The 21388-nt window shown below is 48.3% G+C and overlaps 1 protein-coding gene across 13 annotated transcripts; it reads right to left on the bottom strand.

Moving 5' to 3' along the window:
* Window positions 1-254: 254 nt before the first annotated feature.
* Window positions 255-19680, bottom strand: lrrfip1b (leucine rich repeat (in FLII) interacting protein 1b). 13 transcript variants are annotated; one of them, XM_035624439.2, is made up of 19 exons: window positions 18548-19679; window positions 16581-16667; window positions 15392-15409; window positions 15256-15303; window positions 14237-14281; window positions 14049-14099; window positions 11638-11703; window positions 11474-11509; window positions 11248-11373; window positions 10994-11164; window positions 10093-10185; window positions 9804-9896; window positions 5403-5495; window positions 5135-5267; window positions 2473-2522; window positions 1940-2048; window positions 1764-1843; window positions 1518-1637; window positions 255-1434 (listed from the first exon to the last, which is right to left on the bottom strand). In XM_035624439.2, the coding sequence occupies exons 1-19, from the start codon at window positions 18635-18637 to the stop codon at window positions 1324-1326; spliced, it is 1620 nt and encodes a 539-aa protein (XP_035480332.2). In that variant the 5' UTR covers window positions 18638-19679; the 3' UTR covers window positions 255-1323. The 13 variants fall into 13 exon arrangements, with proteins under 13 accessions (XP_035480332.2, XP_035480342.2, XP_035480242.2 ...); XM_035624449.2 differs by having other exon boundaries at window positions 1533-1637; window positions 18548-19673; XM_035624349.2 differs by lacking the exons at window positions 255-1434; window positions 1518-1637; window positions 1764-1843; window positions 1940-2048; window positions 2473-2522 and adding an exon at window positions 3401-4677 and having other exon boundaries at window positions 18548-19676.
* Between the last annotated feature and the right edge of the window lie 1708 nt (window positions 19681-21388).

The following is a 21388-nucleotide window of genomic DNA, read 5'->3' as shown; positions in this document are numbered from 1 at the left end:
ATCATTCTCCTCCTCCTCTCTGACATCATCCGCTCATTCACAACAACTTCACATCCATCAAACTACACCTGCCATCAGGCTTCACTGTGACTGAAATCATCACAATGATTAAAAGATTGAATAACGTGATTTATGATTAAAATATGAATCAGGTGATCACGTGATCAGGTGATCAGGTCCTTCGTCGTCACCCGACTCATCGACGTCGTCGTCTCACCAGTCGATGTTTCACTACACGACTACAAACACAAACAGATGTTTACATATTGATTTTAATATCGTGCTTCAAACGAAATGGTCACATGGTCAGATCAATGTTCACACACACACACACACACACACACACACACACACACACACACATACACACACACACACACACACACACACACACACACACACACACACACACACACACACACACACACACACACACACACACACACACAGTGTTATTGCAATAACTTGTTCATCAGGTGTTTGATACATGAAGAGTTATGGATCGTTTCACATGTGACCAATAATCAAGAATCATGGGATCAGTATATTGGATTGGATTGTTCATCCATGAATAAATACAGACATGAAAGATGATCCTACAGACACGTGGCCACGCCCCCTGTGCTGTTACCAGGCGGATCCGGCCAGGTGGGCGGAGTCAACAGCACATGACTCATCGATGCTCTTCATCGCAGTTCACACGAGTTAATGATTTATTACTTTATAATAACTCAGTCTCATGATCCTCCTCATGGTTGTCATGGAAACAACTTTACTAAAAAGGACATTTTTCTGATCAGTGAATTTCACATGCTCTAAATGCACGACGGTGAGTAAACTCCGCCCACATGTCCGGAGCAGAACGACAGTACTGAGTGATTAATTCACTGATTCGCTGATTGAGTGATTGATTCACTGATTGATTCACTGATTCACTGATTGATTCACTGATTCACTGATTGATTCACTAATTGATCTCTCTCCTGCGTGACCACATCAGATTTTATCTCTTCAGATTCAGCTCAGTTATCTCCACCCGCTTGGTGCTGCATGCACAGTAAATGAAGTGCTGCCTCAGACTTGATTGTCTCTTTCAGGAAAGAGAGAAAACAGACACTTCTCTCTCAGCAGGGGGCATCACTCGCCACCGGGCCATCAGGGGGCATCACTCGCCACCGGACCAGCAGGTGGAGTCAGAGCTGGCCAGCAGGGGGCGTCACTCGCCACCGGGCCAGCAGGGGGCATCACTCGCCACCGGACCAGCAGGGGGAGTCAGAGCTGGCCAGCAGGGGGCGTCACTCGCCACCGGGCCAGCAGGGGGCGTCAGTGCTGGGCAAGAAGAGCGTTGCGGTTGGCCTTCATCTTCTCCAGACGTTTGGTCAGGTGACCTTTACTCACCTCCAGCTCGTCGACTCGGTCCAGAGCCGAGCGCAGCTGCAGATGAAGAAGAATAAAGATCAACAAACATATTCTTCATATTTAATTTCATATTTCAAACAAAAAGACTTGAGATAAACCTGTGAAACACTTTCCTCTCTCTGGAGTTTCCTCTTCTCCACCTTCAGCTCGTCCTCGACCTTCTCTGCGTTCTCTGATGCAGACTTGTATCGAGTCACCTGACCGTCCAGACGGACAATCTGAGGACAGACATCATCTGATTGTATATATATTTATATCTATACAACTGACCGTCCAGACGGACAATCTGAGGACAGACATCATCTGTAATTTCTATAAATATGAAGATATAGATTAACACGTACATTTTGCTCCATAGCAGCAACTTCCTGTTCAGACTTCACCAGTTTGAACTTCAGTTCACTGAGTTGTCTGTTTGCATCTCCTGAATGACGGAATAAATATATTCATATATAATATATATACGGTATGTAAACAGTGAGGAAGAAGAGCAGACATGAGGATGAAGACGAGGACTCACTCTGCAGGACCAGAAGGTGCGAGTCCATCCCGTTCTCCAGAGCGTCCTGGGGATCCTGGTCTGGTCCAGTCCTCCGTCTCTGGTCCAGTTCAGACTTCAGCTGACGCACCTGCACACACACACTGATCTGTACCATGTATGTATGTATGTATGTATGTATGTGTATATATGTATATACAGTATTATACAGTATGATGTACCATGATGTATGATTCCTCTAGAGGGCGTGCGCGCACACGCACACACACACACACACACACACACACACACACACACACATCTTTATCTATCTATCTCTCTCTCTATATATATATATTTATATATATATATACCTAGACACATACACACACACACACTTCCTGTGTCGTGTTTCCTGCCTAGGTGATTGATGATAAATGTCATTTGACCGACAGTTTCCACGGTAACATCTCAAACTCGTTTCTATGAATTGGGATGCTTTCCATGGAGATGGTTTTACATGTTGCTGATGTGTTTGTCTACGCTGCCCCCGTCTGTCGAAGTGTGAACTGCACCTGATCCTGTAACGTCTGTCGTTCTTCAGACACTTTGTTCAGACGAACTTCTGTAACAACAGAAACACAAACGACTCAAACTCAACTTCAACAGGAACAAACAGAAGCAGTGACGTCATCACAACTTGTGGGTGTTACTTGTGATTTTGGATGTGAATATACTCATTAGATGAAGCTGGTGAAGAAAAGCAGATGAGGGAAGTGTGTTTCACGAGGAGTGAATGAACAGCTGGTTTATTAGAGGTAATAAGACATTTGGACCAGGAAGAAGGAGTGATGAAGGTCAAAGGTCAACACTCTAGTTGACCCCGGCCGAGCTGGTCTGGACACTAAGATGTCTCTTCTGTTTGGGTCGGAGCTCTGAACCAGCTCAACAGACTCCGTTGGTGTCTTGACTTTGTTCAATGAAATATTTGTTCATTTCTTGAGGAAATCACAACTTGTGACTTCACAAGTCTCTTGAGGTTTTATCAAAGTTTGGTTTGGAAATAATCTGAATTCAATTCCAGAAATGAAAGAAAAGAAAATTACAGAATCTTCATGTTGAATAGATTTTAATTTATTATTCATCGTTTGTTTCTTTTCTTCTTCATCCAGTTCACTTCAAACCACTCTGAGATTCATCTTCATCCTCTTCATCCTGGTGAAGCGTCATCTTCATCCTGATGAAGCGTCATCATCATCTTCATCCTGATGAAGCGAAATCTTCATCCTGATGAAGCGAAATCTTCATCCTGATGAAGCGTCATCTTCATCATCTTCATCATCTTCATCCTGATGAAGCGTCATCTTCATCATCTTCATCCTGATGAAGCGTCATCTTCATCCTGATGAAGCCTCTCCCGGTTGCTATAGAAACGGTTGCTGCTGACGTTCAGTGACTCAGCATGAATCTTTTGTAAATTAAAATATCGTTGCTGCAACTTGATTCTTATTCTGAAACTTTATTGATGAAATCGTTTCTTTATAAAAACTTTACTTTATAAACAAAATTCAGCTGCATCGACATAGAAATGAAATATTTATAATAGAACTTTAACTTGAATATGATGATTGAACTAATGTTTCATGTGTTTTATAGATTTTTTTATTATGAAACCTTACAGTCACTCTTCTGATCCGGTTTCCTGTTCAACAAACAGATGTCGCTCGTCACCAGAACAACTTCTACATCTTCTACAACAACCTCCAGCGCCGGTGGACATGCTGGTTGCGTTGCTGGTTGTGTTGCTGGTTGCGTTGCCTCCTCGACAGCCTCCTCGCAGACGTCCACGTCCTCCGTCTGTCCATCCTCCAACATTCTGCCGTCGTGGAATCTCATCAACACGAACTCCGTCACCACTTCGTCCAACAGTCGTCGGATCTTCGAGCTCTGACTTGCTCCAGAACCGAGACCGTACTCGAACTCGGACTTGTCCACTATCGTATCCGCAGCGCCAGCGAAGTACGAGTCCACGAACACAAACTCCTCTGGTTCGCTTTCATGCCGCACGACTTCCTCCTGGACGTCGTCGTCGTTGTGGTTCTGAGGTTCCGAACTGTCCGTCAGAGTCGCTGCCGGAGGTCGGCCAACATCTTTAGAACCCTCCAGCTCTGGTTCTGGTTCTGGTTCGTCCTTCTCGTTTCCCTCGACGCTCCTCGTCATCTCCTCTGACTCCCTCCGATCCAGAGATCCAAAGATTTGTGGAACGAGTCTCGAGATCTCAGACACAAAACCTGGATTTTCGACGAACGCTCTCAGCAGGTTCTGAACTGAACTCTCTGATCTGATCCGGTCCGTCAACGTTCTGTTGGAGACGAGCGGCGATGGAGGAACCGTCTTCTTCTTCTCCTCCGGTTCCTTATGTCTCAGTCCGTCTCCGCTCATTCTGTTGAGATTCTGTTGTTGTTCTGTCAAAGGTTCTTCATGGATCTCAGTGGACGTTTCCTCCGGACGTGGTCCTGAGTCCCCTGCAGCTGGAGGTGGAATCAGTCTGACAGAACCCGGACACTCAGGTCTTTGGTCCTCAAAGGAGCGCTCCTTTTCCACCAGCAGGACGTCCTGGGAGTCTTCAGGTGCAGGTCGTCTCCTGGTGAGTCTCTTGTTGCTCTGAGGTTTGTTCCTTCTGCTGCGAAGAACCTTCCAGGCCTGAGATGGTTTATTGATCCTGCAGCGCTCCTTGTGCAGTTTGCTGCCCCCTGCTGGACGCTGCATTCCTGCTCTGCCTGAAACGCCATGAAGTTGGACGACGAAGCAGAGTTCAACACATTGAATCCATCAGGTGAAGAATCAGGTCGAACCCACGGACGATGGACGAATCACAGTCTCGTCACAAAGAGTCCGACCGGAACCGGAACCGGAACCATCGGATGATTCAACAGAACAGAACAGACACGATCAGTCCGTCAGTGTCTCAGGAGGAAAAAACATTCACGTAATAATCCACAGTATGAACGTTCAAACATTATGAACTCATTTTCTTCCTATCTAATAATTTAACTTAAAAGTGATAATATTGATTTGATGATTCATAATCCTAATAAATCAAATGTTTCTATAAAAGTCAGTATTATCATTTAAAAACCAGATCAAGATTTTGAAACTCAGAGATTGTTTGTCCTTCTGGGCTTCCTGCAAAGATTTACTGTGGAATGTAAATCCTCTCGATCCTCAGATTCTTACCCAGCATGCTCTCTCTGCCGCCACCAGGCGGCTCCTGAGCAAATCGGGAGCCAGGCTCTGCGCTGACATCGTCCTCGGTCCGGCCTGCCTCGCCATTGGTAATTTCCGGAGAGACGACGGTGATGCCATGTTTCTGTTTGGAAGGAAATCATCAGACGGGTTATCGATCGATCATTAATCAGAACGTTTCCAGAAACGGAAGAAGAATCAATAAGTTTGTGGGGGCGATCAGTTTGTCAACAGATGAGGGGGCATGTCCTCTGGATACCTTCAGTAAGTCTCTCAGCTGTGTCACTTCGTCTCTGAGTCGATCTCGTTCCATCACAACGATGTCGGACATTTCTCTCTGTCGCTCCAACGCCTGAGTGAGGAGGTGAGGGGAGGAGGAGGGGAGGAGGTGGGGAGGAGGAGGGGAGGGGGGGAGGAGGAGGGGAGGTGATGAGGTGAGGGGGGGAGGAGGTGGGGAGGAGGAGGGGAGGTGATGAGGTGAGGGGAGGAGGAGGAGGGGAGGAGGAGGGGAGGTGATGAGGTGAGGGGGGGAGGAGGAGGGGAGGAGGTGGGGAGGAGGAGGGGAGGTGATGAGGTGAGGGGGGGAGGAGGAGGGGAGGGGAGGAGATGAGGTGAGGTGATGAGGTGAGGGGGGGAGGAGGAGGGGAGGAGGAGGGGAGGTGATGAGGTGAGGGGGGGAGGAGGAGGGGAGGAGGAGGGGAGGTGATGAGGTGAGGGGGGGAGGAGGAGGGGAGGTGATGAGGTGAGGGGGGGAGGAGGGGAGGTGATGAGGTGAGGGGGGGAGGAGGTGGGGAGGAGGAGGGGAGGTGATGAGGTGAGGGGAGGCGGAGGAGGGGAGGAGGTGGGGAGGAGGAGGGGAGGTGATGAGGTGAGGGGGGGAGGAGGAGGGGAGGGGAGGAGATAAGGTGAGGTGATGAGGTGAGGGGGGGAGGAGGAGGGGAGGAGGAGGGGAGGTGATGAGGTGAGGGGGGGAGGAGGAGGGGAGGTGATGAGGTGAGGGGGGGAGGAGATGGGGAGGAGGAGGGGAGGTGATGAGGTGAGGGGGGGAGGAGGAGGGGAGGTAATGAGGTGTGGGGGGGAGGAGGTGGGGAGGAGGAGGGGAGGTGATGAGGTGAGGGGAGGAGGAGGAGGGGAGGAGGTGGGGAGGAGGAGGGGAGGTGGAGGGGAGGTGATGAGGTGAGGGGAGGAGGAGGAGGGGAGGTGATGAGGTGAGGGGAGGAGGAGGAGGGGAGGAGGTGGGGAGGTGATGAGGTGAGGGGAGGAGGAGGAGGGGAGGTGATGAGGTGAGGGGAGGAGGAGGAGGGGAGGAGGTGGGGAGGTGAGGGGAGGAGGAGAGGAGGTGGGGAGGTGAGGGGAGGAGGAGAGGAGGTGGGGAGGTGATGAGGTGAGGGGAGGAGGAGGAGGGGAGGTGATGAGGTGAGGGGAGGAGGAGGAGGGGAGGAGGTGGGGAGGTGAGGGGAGGAGGAGAGGAGGTGGGGAGGTGAGGGGAGGTGAGGGGAAGAGGAGGGGAGGTGATGAGGTGAGGGGAGGTGAGGGGAGGAGGGGAGGAGGTGATGAGGTGAGGGGGGAGGAGGAGGGGAGGTGATGAGGTGAGGGGGGAGGAGGAGGGGAGGTAATGAGGTGAGGGGAGGTGAGGGGAGGAGGGGAGGAGGTGGGGAGGTGAGGGGAGGAGGAGGGGAGGTGATGAGGTGAGGGGAGGTGAGGGGAGGTGATGAGGTGAGGGGAGGTGAGGGGAGGAGGAGGAGGGGAGATGAGGTGAGGTGATGAGGTGAGGGGGGGGAGGAGGAGGGGAGGTAATGAGGTGTGGGGGGGGAGGAGGTGGGGAGGAGGAGGGGAGGTGATGAGGTGAGGGGAGGAGGAGGAGGAGGGGAGGAGGTGGGGAGGAGGAGGGGAGGTGGAGGGGAGGTGATGAGGTGAGGGGGAAGGAGGAGGGGAGGAGGAGGGGAGGTGATGAGGTGAGGGGAGGAGGAGGAGGGGAGGTGATGAGGGGAGGGGAGGTGAGGGGAGGAGGGGAGGAGGTGATGAGGTGAGGGGGGAGGAGGAGGGGAGGTGATGAGGTGAGGGGGGAGGAGGAGGGGAGGTAATGAGGTGAGGGGAGGTGAGGGGAGGAGGGGAGGAGGTGGGGAGGTGAGGGGAGGAGGAGGGGAGGTGATGAGGTGAGGGGAGGTGAGGGGAGGAGGAGGAGGGGAGGGGAGGAGATGAGGTGAGGTGATGAGGTGAGGGGGGGAGGAGGAGGGGAGGTAATGAGGTGTGGGGGGGGAGGAGGTGGGGAGGAGGAGGGGAGGTGATGAGGTGAGGGGAGGAGGAGGAGGAGGGGAGGAGGTGGGGAGGAGGAGGGGAGGTGGAGGGGAGGTGATGAGGTGAGGGGGAAGGAGGAGGGGAGGAGGAGGGGAGGTGATGAGGTGAGGGGAGGAGGAGGTGGGGAGGTGAGGGGAGGAGGAGAGGAGGTGGGGAGGTGAGGGGAGGTGAGGGGAAGAGGAGGGGAGGTGATGAGGTGAGGGGAGGTGAGGGGAGGAGGGGAGGAGTTGATGAGGTGAGGGGGGAGGAGGAGGGGAGGTGATGAGGGGAGGGGGGAGGAGGAGGGGAGGTAATGAGGTGAGGGGGGAGGAGGAGGGGAGCCGAGGGGAGGAGGAGGAGGAGGGGAAGTGATGAGGTGAGGGGGGACGAGGAGGGGAGGTGATGAGGTGAGGGGAGGAGGAGGAGGGGAGGAGGTGGGGAAGTGAGGGGAGGAGGAGGGGAGGTGATGAGGTGAGGGGAGGTGAGGGGAGGAGGAGGAGGGGAGGGGAGGAGATGAGGTGAGGTGATGAGGTGAGGGGGGGAGGAGGAGGGGAGGAGGAGGGGAGGTGATGAGGTGAGGGGGGGAGGAGGAGGGGAGGTGATGAGGTGAGGGGGGGAGGAGATGGGGAGGAGATGGGGAGGAGGAGGGGAGGTAATGAGGTGTGGGGGGGGAGGAGGTGGGGAGGAGGAGGGGAGGTGATGAGGTGAGGGGAGGAGGAGGAGGGGAGGAGGTGGGGAGGAGGAGGTGGGGAGGAGGAGGGGAGGTGATGAGGTGAGGGGGGGAGGAGATGGGGAGGAGGAGGGGAGGTGATGAGGTGAGGGGAGGCGGAGGAGGGGAGGAGGTGGGGAGGAGGAGGGGAGGTGATGAGGTGAGGGGAGGCGGAGGAGGGGAGGTAATGAGGTGTGGGGGGGGGAGGAGGTGGGGAGGAGGAGGGGAGGTGATGAGGTGAGGGGAGGAGGAGGAGGGGAGGAGGTGGGGAGGTGATGAGGTGAGGGGAGGAGGAGGAGGGGAGGAGGTGGGGAGGAGGAGGTGGGGAGGAGGAGGGGAGGTGGAGGGGAGGTGATGAGGTGAGGGGGAAGGAGGAGGGGAGGAGGAGGGGAGGTGATGAGGTGAGGGGAGGAGGAGGAGGGGAGGAGGTGGGGAGGTGAGGGGAGGAGGAGAGGAGGTGGGGAGGTGATGAGGTGAGGGGAGGAGGAGGAGGGGAGGAGGTGGGGAGGTGAGGGGAGGAGGAGGGGAAGTGATGAGGTGAGGGGAGGTGAGGGGAGGAGGGGAGGAGGTGATGAGGTGAGGGGGGAGGAGGAGGGGAGTTGATGAGGGGAGGGGGGAGGAGGAGGGGAGGTAATGAGGTGAGGGGGGAGGAGGAGGAGGAGGGGAAGTGATGAGGTGAGGGGGGACGAGGAGGGGAGGTGATGAGGTGAGGGGAGGAGGAGGAGGGGAGGAGGTGGGGAGGTGAGGGGAGGAGGAGGGGAGGTGATGAGGTGAGGGGAGGTGAGGGGAGGAGGGGAGGAGGTGGGGAGGTGATGAGGTGAGGGGAGGAGGAGGAGGGGAGGAGGTGGGGAGGTGATGAGGTGAGGGGAGGAGGAGGAGGGGAGGAGGTGGGGAGGTGAGGGGAGGTGAGGGGAGGAGGTGGGGAGGTGATGAGGTGAGGGGAGGAGGAGGAGGGGAGGAGGTGGGGAGGTGAGGGGAGGTGAGGGGAGGAGGAGGGGAGGTGATGAGGTGAGGGGAGGAGGTGATGAGGTGAGGGGAGGAGGAGGAGGGGAGGAGGTGGGGAGGTGAGGGGAGGAGGAGGGGAGGTGATGAGGTGAGGGGAGGTGAGGGGAGGAGGTGGGGAGGTGATGAGGTGAGGGGAGGAGGAGGAGGGGAGGAGGTGGGGAGGTGAGGGGAGGTGAGGGGAGGAGGAGGGGAGGTGATGAGGTGAGGGGAGGAGGGGAGGAGGTGATGAGGGGAGGTGATGAGGTGAGGGGAGGAAAGAAAAGTGGAAATATTCTTAAGTATTAGCAACGTTAGAAAAGAAATGAAGATGAAATCAAATGTTTCTTTTATCAACAAACTTGATTCTATTTTATTTATCGTTTCTTCACATTTAAGCTTTGTCTCTGTAGATTGTTGTTTATATGTTTGTATGTTTGTTGTTTGTTGTTTGTATGTTTGTATGTTTTTAGTTTGTTGTTGGTATGTTCGTTATTTGTATGTTTGTAGTCTGTAGTTTGTTGTTTGTATGTTTGTAATTTGTTGTTTATAGTTTGTTGTTTGTAGTTTGTTGTTTGTAGTCTTTAATTTGTTGTTTGTATGTTTGTAATTTGTTGTTTATAGTTTGTTGTTTGTAGTTTGTTGTTTGTAGTCTTTAATTTGTTGTTTGTATGTTTGTAGTTTGCGTCGTACCGAGATCTGCTTCTGTTTCCACTGCAGAACTTCCTGCAGGTCAGAAACCTCCTGACAGTAACTGCTGCTCCTCAGACGGAGCTCTGACACTTCCTGTTCACCGAGGGGGCGGGGCATCAATGAACCAATAGAGCAGTAGATCAATAGATGAGTAAATGGAGAAGCAGCAGAAGGAAGGGTGAACAACAGTCAAAGAGTCAAAGGTAGTGAGAAGCTGCAGGACATGTGTCTGACATGTGTCTGACATGTGTCTGTCGTGTGTCTGTCGTGTGTCTGTTGTGTTACCGACCGTCAGCAGTTCTTCAGTTTGTCTCAAAGCTTCTTTCATATCTTTGTACTGGAACTGAAGGAAACTGTGAGTCTGACGCTCGCGCTCAAACTCCTGCAACACACACAGACACACACACACACACACACAACCACACCCACACACACAGAGAGACACACACAGAGAGACACACACACACCCACACACACACACACACACACAGAGAGACACACACACACACACACACAGAGAGAGACACACACACACCCACACACACACACACACACACAACCACACCCACACACACAGAGAGACACACACAGAGAGACACACACACACACACACACACACACACACACACACACACACACACACACACACACACACACACACAGAGAGACACACACACACACACACACACAGAGAGAGACACACACACACCCACACACACACACACACACACACAGAGAGACACACACACACACACAGAGAGAGACACACACACACCCACACACACACACACACAGAGAGACACACACACACACACAGAGAGAGACACACACACACCCACACACACACACACACACACACACACAGAGAGACACACACACACACACAGAGAGAGACACACACACACCCACACACACACACACACAGAGAGACACACACACACACACAGAGAGAGACACACACACACCCACACACACACACACACACACACACACACACAGAGAGACACACACACACACAGAGAGAGACACACACACACCCACACACACACACACACACACACACACACACACACACAGATACACACACACACACACACACATACACACACGGCCCCGTTAATGAACCTTAAAAATTGACGTTTGGATTATTTATTTGGTGACCTCTGTGTGACCTGTGTGTGACTTCTGACCTTGGAGGCGTGGTCACGGTGTCGCCGTGACTCCCACAGCTCCTCCTCCATGTCACTCAGCTCCTCCCTCAGTGTTTCCACCTGATACATCAGAGACGACTTGTCGTTGTGGAGCTGAGCGTTGGAGACCATCGCCCGGCGGTAACGCTCGTCCGCCTCCACCAGGGAGTCCTGAACTCATCATCACGCCTTCATTAATACACAGTGACATTAATTATTATTATTAATTAATTATTAGGGTTATTGATGAGGACCTTGATTTCTCTGATGGACGCCTCCGTCTCCACAGAGAATGACGTGTCACAGCTTCCTCTTCGGGACGAAGCTCCGCCCAATGAGGTGAGCGTGGCGGCCGACAGCGTGGAGGCGGTCCTGCAGCCCTGAGGAGGAGGAGTAGGAGGGGGAGGAGGGGCATCTTATCAGTCATACACTTTCTTCAATATAATATTTTACACAAGTTCTGTTCAAACATTGACTCACTTTGTCCAGAAAGTCTCTGTCCGGTTTCTCCTCCACCTGGACACAGACACTCAATTGGTTAATCTGATTGACTGACATGTTGCCGTGTTAACAGTCACAGTCACAGTGATTGACAGAGTAGAGAAGGAGAGAGAAGGCAAATCAGAGCTAACCACCGGACTCACACGAGCTGAACTGGTCCTGGACGATGCCCGAGAGCCCGAGCCAAGGAAACCACTGTGCTCCGACGGCTGGGGGGGGGGGGGGGGGGGGGGGGGGGGGGAAAGGAAGGAGGGAAGGTAGGAAGGAAGGAAGGAAGGAAGGAAGGAGGGAAGGATGGAATGAAGGAGGGAAGGTAGGAAGGAAGGAGGGAAGGAAGGAAGGAAGGAAGGAGGTAAGGTAGGAAGGAAAGAGGGAAGGAAGGAAGGAAGGAGGTAAGGTAGGAAGGAAGGAGGGAAGGTAGGATGGAAGGAGGGAAGGAAGGAAGGAAGGAAGGAGGTAAGGTAGGAAGGAAGGAGGGAAGGTAGGATGGAAGGAAGGAAGGAGGGAAGGATGGAAGGAAGGAGGGAAGGTAGGAAGGAAGGAGGGAGGTAAGGTAGGAAGGAAGGAGTGAAGGTAGGAAGGAAGGAGGGAAGGAAGGAAGGAAGGAGGGAAGGAAGGAGGTAAGGTAGGAAGGAAGGAGGGAAGGTAGGAAGGAAGGAGGGAAGGAAGGAAGGAAGGAAGGAGGTAAGGTAGGAAAGAAGGAGGGAAGGAAGGAGGTAAGGTAGGAAGGAAGGAAGGAGGTAAGGTAGGAAGGAAGGAGGGAAGGAAGGAAGGAAGGAAGGAGGTAAGGTAGGAAGGAAGGAAGGAGGTAAGGTAGGAAGGAAAGAGGGAAGGAAGGAAGGAAGGAAGGAGGTAAGGTAGGAAGGAAGCAGGGAAGGTAGGAAGGAAGGAAGGATGGAAGGAAGTAGACGTGAGTAGACGTCAGTAGATGCGAGTAGACGTCAGTAGATGCGAGTAGACGTCAGTAGACATGAGTAGACTTCAGTAGATGCAAGTAGACGTCATTAGATGTCAGTAGACGTGAGTAGACGTCAGTAGACGTCAGTAGATGCGAGTAGACGTCAGTAGACGCGAGTGGACGTCAGTAGATGCGAGTAGACGTGAGTAGACGTCGTGGAGGTCAATAGATGCGAGTAGACATCAGTAGACGTGAGTAGACGCGAGTAGACGTGAGTAGACGCAAGTAGACGTCAGTAGACGTGAGTAGACGTCAGTAGACGTGAGTAGACGTGAGTAGACGTCAGTAGATGTCAGTAGACGCGAGTAGACGTCAGTAGACGTCAGTAGACATCAGTAGACGTGAGTAGACGCGAGTAGACGTGAGTAGACGCAAGTAGACGTCAGTAGACGTGAGTAGACTTCAGTAGATGGGTGTAGATGTCAGTAGATGTCAGTTGACTTCAGTAGGTGTCAGTAGATGTCAGTAGACGTGAGTAGACGTGAGTAGACTCGAGTAGACTCCAGTAGACGTCAGTAGACTCCAGTAGACGTCAGTAGATGTTAAAAAATATGTAAAGTTTCTATAACTTTCATTTCTCCACAGTTGTAACCATTTTATAAAGCAACAGATCACTTCAGTCCGTGGTTTTCGTCAGGCTGGACTGGGAGAACCAGGCGGCCCACACCCACCGTGATTGGTCAGACACATTCCCTGTAGACAGTTAACATGTGTGCATTCTATGATGAGTTGCCTAGTGTTCTGCGTTCATGTGCTAGTTTTGGATCCTTCAAGAGGGGTCTCAAGACTTATCTGTTGATCTTAAACTTAAATAATTAATGAATTCTTAGAGTTATGATTTGTATATTCATGGTATTTGTTTATTTTTTAATTATTATTGATATTTGATATTGTATGGCCATTATTGTTATTATTACTATTTTGCTTAATATTGGCTTAGCAACTTTTAAAAACTGTTTAATGTTAATTTTAACTATTGTAAGATTCATATTTTGTCGCTTTGGACAAAAGTGTTTGCTAAATACAATAACCATAACCCTTCCTAAAAGCTACAATAAAGCTGAGAGTAGTATATGCCCTGGAAAAGGGCACCAATACAACAGAAGCAGTGTACTCACTGACTTTTGATTGACAACTTGGAGGCCATAGAGTACACAATGTCCATACTCAAGTGCAAGTAACAGTGGAAAGCTGCATGGCCATCTGAACAAGACTGGATTATTGTGTGAGCGTGGTATATGACCATAATCTTCCCCTATCAGTACTTCATTCAGTATTATTCATGTTATTGCATTTTTGCAGTTATGACGTGTGGCGCACATAACGAATGCACACACACACACACACACACACACACACACACACACACACACACACACATACACACACACACACACACACACACACACACACACACACACACACACACACACACACACACACACACACACACACACACACACACACACACACACACACACACACAGCCTCCCTCCCTTCCTGAGAGTCCCTGTTAAAATGCCCGGTGGGCGGCCCCGGTTTACGTTAATGAACGTAAACCAGCGTGTGTGAGTGTGTGTGTGTTGTGTCACTTACCCTGAAGCTGCCTCGACTGCCCACAGACATTTTCTCTTCATCGTCTGAAACCTGAAACACAAACAACAACGTTTTCATCAGCCTCCACTCACTGACCCAGGGTCGGTCCGTGACCACGCCCAGCTGTGATGTCACAGTGACGTCACTGTGACATCACCATTATCAGAGAGAAACAAAGAGTTACAGACCGAAGTGTGTCTCCGAGAGAGTCGAGAGTAACGTTCACTGTCCTCCTGGAAAAACACGAGAAGAGAGAGACAACGAGTAAGAGCAGGAGGACGAAAAAGAAGAGGAGGAAGAGCACGAGGAGGAAAAGGAGGAGGACAAGGACGAGGAGGAGGAAGAGGATGAAGAGGAAGAGGATGAGGAGGACAAGGACGAGGAGGATGAAGAGGAAGAGGAGGAGGAGGCCGAGGATGAAGAGGAAGAGGATGAAGAGGAGGAGAAAGAGGAAGAGGAGGAAGAGGAGGAGGAGGAATAGAAAGAGGAGGAAGAACCCCTATGTCACAGCTCAGGGACTTAAACATACATGCATCTTAACTTTCTGCGCGTGCGCTCATGAACACACACACACACACACGTGCACACACAAACAGGCGTGCGTGCATACACACACACACACACACACACACACACACACACACACATTTGTCAATGCAGGAAAATTTAAGTCCACAAAAATAATAAAATAATAAAAATATTAAAAAAATATTTAAAACAATGAAATCAATGAAATGAAAGTGATCCTATAAAGTAAAAAAAAATAATGTGTGAATTCAAAGATGAATATATATTTATCAACAATATAATTACAACAATACGTTCAGGATCAGCTGTTAGTCCGTCTGAGCGCGTGCGGACAAACAACAACAACGATGACAAAGACAACAACAACAACAACGACGATCACGACGAGCTGCCGTCACCACATGAAAAACTCACATCTTCTGTTTGATTGACAGGAGCCAAAATCAGCTGATTCCCTTTTATATCAATTAAAATATGATAACATGATGTTGTCATGGTCCTATAATAACTGTTGCCATGACAACAGGTGACATCATGTTGATTACGTTAAAATGTATTTGATTTCATCCATTAATTAATTTCTAATTGTTTTGTATTATTGATGACTCAGTTCTTTAATTTACGTTCAGGACGTTAAAGCTACAAGGAGGTTTCCATGACGACAGCAGCAGGTTCCTACCATCCACTGTTCAATGTGATCCCACTTATTATCCAGACCATAAGACTTCTGTGTGGGGGGGGGGAAACTTGTTCAGATGTTTGTTTTAATGATACTGCATCAAGCCCCGCCCACCTGGAGGGGAGGAGTTAGTTACCTTATGGCTGTGAAACAGCTACAGGAGGCAGGAAGAGGTCAGAGGTCAGAGGTCAGAGATGAAAACATGAAGATGAGTTCAGAGGTCATAGGTCAGAGCCACGCTCTCTCACACACACACACACACACACACACACACACACACACACACACACACACACACACACACACAGGAGGAGGACAGACAGACAGACAGACAGACAGGCAGGAGGAGGAGAAGGACGGACAGACAGACAGACAGACAGGCAGGAGGAGGAGGACAGACAGACAGACAGACAGGAGGAGGAGGAAAAGGACGGACAGACAGACAGACAGACAGGAGGAGGAGGAAAAGGACGGACAGACAGACAGACAGACAGAGACAGACAGACAGGCAGGAGGAGGAGGAGGAGGACAGACAGACAGACAGACAGACAGACAGGAGGAGGAGGAGGAGGAGGAGAAGGACAGACAGACAGACAGGAGGAGGAGGAGGAGGAGGAGGAGGAGGACAGACAGACAGACAGACAGACAGACAGACAGACAGGAGGAGGAGGAGAAGGACAGACAGACAGACAGACAGACAGTAAGACAGGCAGCAGGAGGAGGAGGAGGACAGACAGACAAGAGGAGGAGGAGAAGGACAGACAGACAGACAGGCAGGAGGAGGAGGACAGATAGACAGACAGACAGACAGGAGGAGGAGAAGGACAGACAGACAGACAGACAGACAGACAGGCAGCAGGAGGAGGAGGAGGAGAGACAGAGAAGAGGAGGAGGAGAAGGACAGACAGACAGACAGGCAGGAGGAGGAGGACAGATAGACAGACAGACAGACAGACAGACAGGAGGAGGAGGATAGTAACACACACACACACACTAAATATTTTGTTATCAGCTGTTGTTCATAAAGTTCCTTGATGTGATGAAATAAAGTGACTCACCATGTTCTGATTCAGTGAAGCTCTGAGCTGCTGACTGATCCACTCACTGTTCACACACACACACACACACACACACACACACACTGACCTTCGACCCCACAGGCAGGTCAGAGCTCCACTGTGAAAACTTGATGACATCATGTTTCCTTCTCTTAGAACTACACTTCCCACAATGCAGCTCATCAGACTGTGAATCTGATTTATCTGCTTCCTGATCAATGATCAACGTGTTGCTATGTCGACAGATGGTACAGACACATTCCTCACCTCCTTCTGTCGACGCTCCAGCTCCTTCATCCGGATGTCGCGGGCCTCGGCTCTCGCCGCTCGCTTCAATGCCAGCCGCGCCTCCGCCTGACACACACACGCGCACACACACACGCGCACGCACGCACGCACACACGCACACACACACCAGAACATGAAGTACAATATTCCAGACTGTTACACATGAACAATAATCCTAATCAGATTTCCCACACATGAGAATATTGTCTGATAATAAATCAAAATAGTATAAAACAAGATCTGGTGGTCTGTTGATCCTAGTGATCAGACTGAGCTCATTGATCTCTCGTGGTCATCATGTTTCAGGAAGATTCTTTGTAATTATTGATTTTCTCCAGCAGGGGGCGTTTCCCCAAGAAGGGGGCGTGTGTCTCTGTGTTCACCTGTGTACACCTGTGTACACCTGTCCTCACACCAGGAGACACGCCCCTCATCACCATGGCAACGACACACCCTGACACCTGCCGATGACTCACCAGTAAGTCCAAAAATATTGTTTTATAAAATCATATTGAATATTAAATTCAACACACACGCACGCACGCACACACACACTTTACATTAAATGAAAAATGATTTAAGTGGAGTTAGTATAATAATATTTGATAAACAATATAATAATAATAATAATAATAATAATAAGACTTGGGTGGATGTTTCTGTCCTTCAGTTTCTTGATGATGTCATCAGGTATGAAAATGGTCAGGATCAGAACCAGAGGGTCTGGACCACAATAATGAGAAGAATAATGATAAGAATAAGAATAAGAAAAGGAAGCAGGATTTGTGGTTACCATGGTGACTTCAGGTTTAACTGTGGTTTCCTACGCAGCTGCTTCTGCAGTCACGGTATACATCACCATGGTAACTGATGCTCTGCAGCAGGTAAAGTTCAGATGACAGAACAAAGCCTTTCAACTGTCAAACTACCGACCAATCAGATCGCTGGAGACCAGTGACATCACTCTACAGGATCCTGACTGGGACAAGAGAAATATTAAAGATCATGAAAAATATTAATGTAGAAGGAAAGTTTGATGAACATCAATATAAAGAATTTTCATAATATTCGAGATTGAGTGTAATCTCATAAGAAGATGATCAGACGGAGTGAGAACCAGAATCGATACTCGGACAGAGGAACATTATGAACTTCACCATGTAGTTATTGAATATTGATATTCTTCTGACATATTTAGATCTTTATGTTTAATTACAACTATGATCCATGTGAGTGATGACATCACACCTCTCTTCATCACAGACTCAGATATCCTCTCAACAGTGAACTTCATCACTTCCTGTAAATATAATTTAAATATTTGTTTATTTTTTTTGATCAGATTATTTTCATGTCGCTACTCAAACAGACCAGCAGGCGGTAGCGTTGAATACGTGATTCATGTTTTTGCTCCTTATTAACGACGCAGATAAGAAAACAGGGTTTTCATATTGTTACGATGTTATTACGTTTTTATTATGATATTGATGAATAGATTACATCACATCCTGCTTCTCAGTCTCACAATAAATCTACAGAAGAAGAAGAAGAGGAGGAGGAGTGACCCCCCCTCTCACACACACATACACACACACACACTCTCTCAAGTAGGTCGAAAAACAACAATAACTGGTTCAGCTTCTGTTCTGATTCATATTCTTCTGTCCGTCACGTGACAGATCGTTGATGACATCGTGTGATCATCATGTGACGACATCAAACATAGGAATAATAAACTGATACAATAAATATCAAACAGAAAATAAAAAATATATGTAAATCAATAAGTAAATATCAATTTAACTAATAAGACAGAATAAACGGTGTTCCTATTATTTCTCTGATATCATTATATGTGATACCATTTAACATCATTATATTATTACTATTCATACTAATAACAGCTGAGTGTCCGTGACGTCATCGATAAGTCATCGATAACTCACCTCGCGTGCGATCCGGTCGAGCGCGTCATCCTCGGCGCTGAGCTTGTCTCGGTTCGGGATCCTCCTCCGACCCGGTCCCTGAGTCCCCATCGGTCCGGAACCTCCCGAGCCTCAGACGGTTCAGCAGGTCAACTGGACCCGGTCAGGTCCGCACCGCAGGGCCCCATGGGTCACGACGACGAGGCCAGATTCTGGGACCGGACGGTCCGAGGCGGAGACAACACGAAACAAAGCCGGTTCCGTTTAAAGACCGGGATTTTTCTGACGCGGTTCTGCGGTCAGCCCCTCTCGGTCCTGGACCCGTCAGTCCACGTCACCGCAGCGTCGGTAAACCCGCCGGTCCGGTCCCATTTTGGCGTCACACGAGCTAAGGTGTCGTCTGAGCCGCAGTTGGACCGGTACCGGTCCGTGAACGCATCACGACACGAGACGCCGCAGTATGACAGCAAAGGAAGAGGAGGAGTCAAGTTACACATGTTTACATGGAGACAGGAAGTATGGATTTTCAAATTAAAATGGATTCAACTGACAACAATGTTTTTGTTCTTTAAAATATTGTTTTCGTAACAAAACCGCAGAAACTTTTCTATAAAAACTGTTCTATTTGATATGAAATTTGAAATTGTATCTATTACAAAATATTATGTTTGTTCTTGAAGATATTCTTTGAGAAAATAATATAAATCATCTTTTTAATAATTTATGACAATAATATTTTATGCTTTAAAATATCGTGACAATTCTTCACACGTTTGTGTATTTACATAATATCATATTTAATTGCAAAAAGGTCAAATTCATTCATCATTTTGTGGCTCAGCACAGTTTCAAAGTTCATAATTCATCATTCATACATTTCATTAAACAAGAAACTGAAGTTATTTTCTTTGTCGTTTGTGTTTTTGCGACTTGACACAATATGGTGGTTGACGACCCCTGCAGAGATGTTTGGGAAACCCCGACTGCGAATGAGCCACTCACCACCTGTAGCATGTAGCGTCATTAGCATGATGGTCACGTGACAGTGGGCAGGTGAAACTCATTAGAGACACCAGACAAGTAAAGACACCAATCACAAGAAGGGGGAGGGAACTGACCGACCAACTCATTTACTTTATCAGTTTTATGTTTGATGTTCATCTATTCAAATGTATCTTTATGTTAATTTTATCATATTTAAAGTCATTCATCTGAATATTTAAAATAATTTTAAATGAATTCATCTCATTTTATTGTATTAATTTAGCAATTGAACAGTAATTAATTGAGCAAAAAACTAATGTATTTAAAAAAGTTAATTTTTCTGAATACATTTATAGGGTAATAATTTTTTTGGCGAGTGTATTTATTACTTTGAATCACTTCAAAATTTATATTTTTAACTTTAATTGACAAATTGTGGTGAGTTGTCGCCCTCTGGTGGACATAAGCGGGGAAACCAGGTGACGTGAAGAGCCAAAAGAAGACACCGTAAGAAAGGAAGTGAAGAGGTGAATAAAAAATAAAACCGGAAATCAATCCAGAAACAAAAACTAGATTAGTAAATAGATGACAGACAGACAGACAGACAGACAGACAGACAGACAAATAGATAAAAAGCCGACAGACAGACAGACAGATAGATAAATAGACTAAAGACAGGCAGACACACAGATAGATAAATAGACGACAGACAGACAGACAGACAGACAGACAGATAGATAAATAGACGACAGACAGACAGACAGACAGATAGATAAATAGACGACAGACAGACAGACAGACAGATGGATAAATAGACGACAGACAGACAGACAGACAGACAGATAGATAAAAAGACGACAGACAGACAGATAGATAGATAAATAGACTAAAGACAGGCAGACACAGATAGATAAATAGACGACAGACAGACAGACAGACAGACAGACAGATAGATAAATAGACGACAGACAGACAGACAGACAGATGGATAAATAGACGACAGACAGATAGACAGACAGACAGACAGATAGATGAATAGACGACAGACAAACAGACAGACAGATAAATAAATAGACGACAGACAGACAGACAGATAGACAGACAGACAGACAGACAGATGGCTAAATAGACAACAGACATACAAACAGATAAATAGATATATTTATTTTGATTTCCGGTTGTTTTTTCTGTCAATGGTTCGATTTTAATTCATTTCATTTTAATTCATTCAAATGTATCTTTGTGTTATTTTTTATTATATTTTTCTTCATTTATTTGAATATTTTAAATAATTTTATTGTATTAATTTAGCCATTAAACAGTTATTAAGTGAGTAAATAACTAATGTATTTTAAAAAACAAATTTTTCTTAATTCATTTGTACGGTAATTATTTTTTGGCGAGTGTATAAATTACTTTTAATCACTTATTGATTCATATTTTCGACTTTAATTGATAAATTGTGGTGAGCTGTCGCCCTCTGGTGGACAAGAGCGGGAGAACCAGGTGACGTAAAGAGAGCCAAAACAAGACACCGTAAGACAGGAAGTGAAGAGGTGAATACAAAATAAAACCGGAAATCAATCCGATAAATTGTGGTGAGTTGTCGCCCTCTGGTGGACAAGAGTGGGAGAACCAGGTGACGTAAAGACAGCCAAAATAAGACACCATAAGACAGGAAATGAAGAGGTGAATACAGAATAAAACCGGAAATCAATCCAGAAACAAAAGCTACATTAATAAATAGATGACAGACAGACAGACAGATTGATCAATAAATAGACGACAGAAAGATAGACAGACAGACAGACAGACAGACACACAGATGGATAGATAGACGACAGACATATAAATAGATAAATAGATATATTTATTTAG

This window comes from Scophthalmus maximus, chromosome 1 (assembly GCF_022379125.1).
Source record: "Scophthalmus maximus strain ysfricsl-2021 chromosome 1, ASM2237912v1, whole genome shotgun sequence".
In the NCBI taxonomy this organism is placed as follows: Eukaryota; Metazoa; Chordata; class Actinopteri; order Pleuronectiformes; family Scophthalmidae; genus Scophthalmus; species Scophthalmus maximus.
Note: the sequence above shows the minus strand (reverse complement) of the source record. Positions and strands in the feature narration are given on the sequence as shown.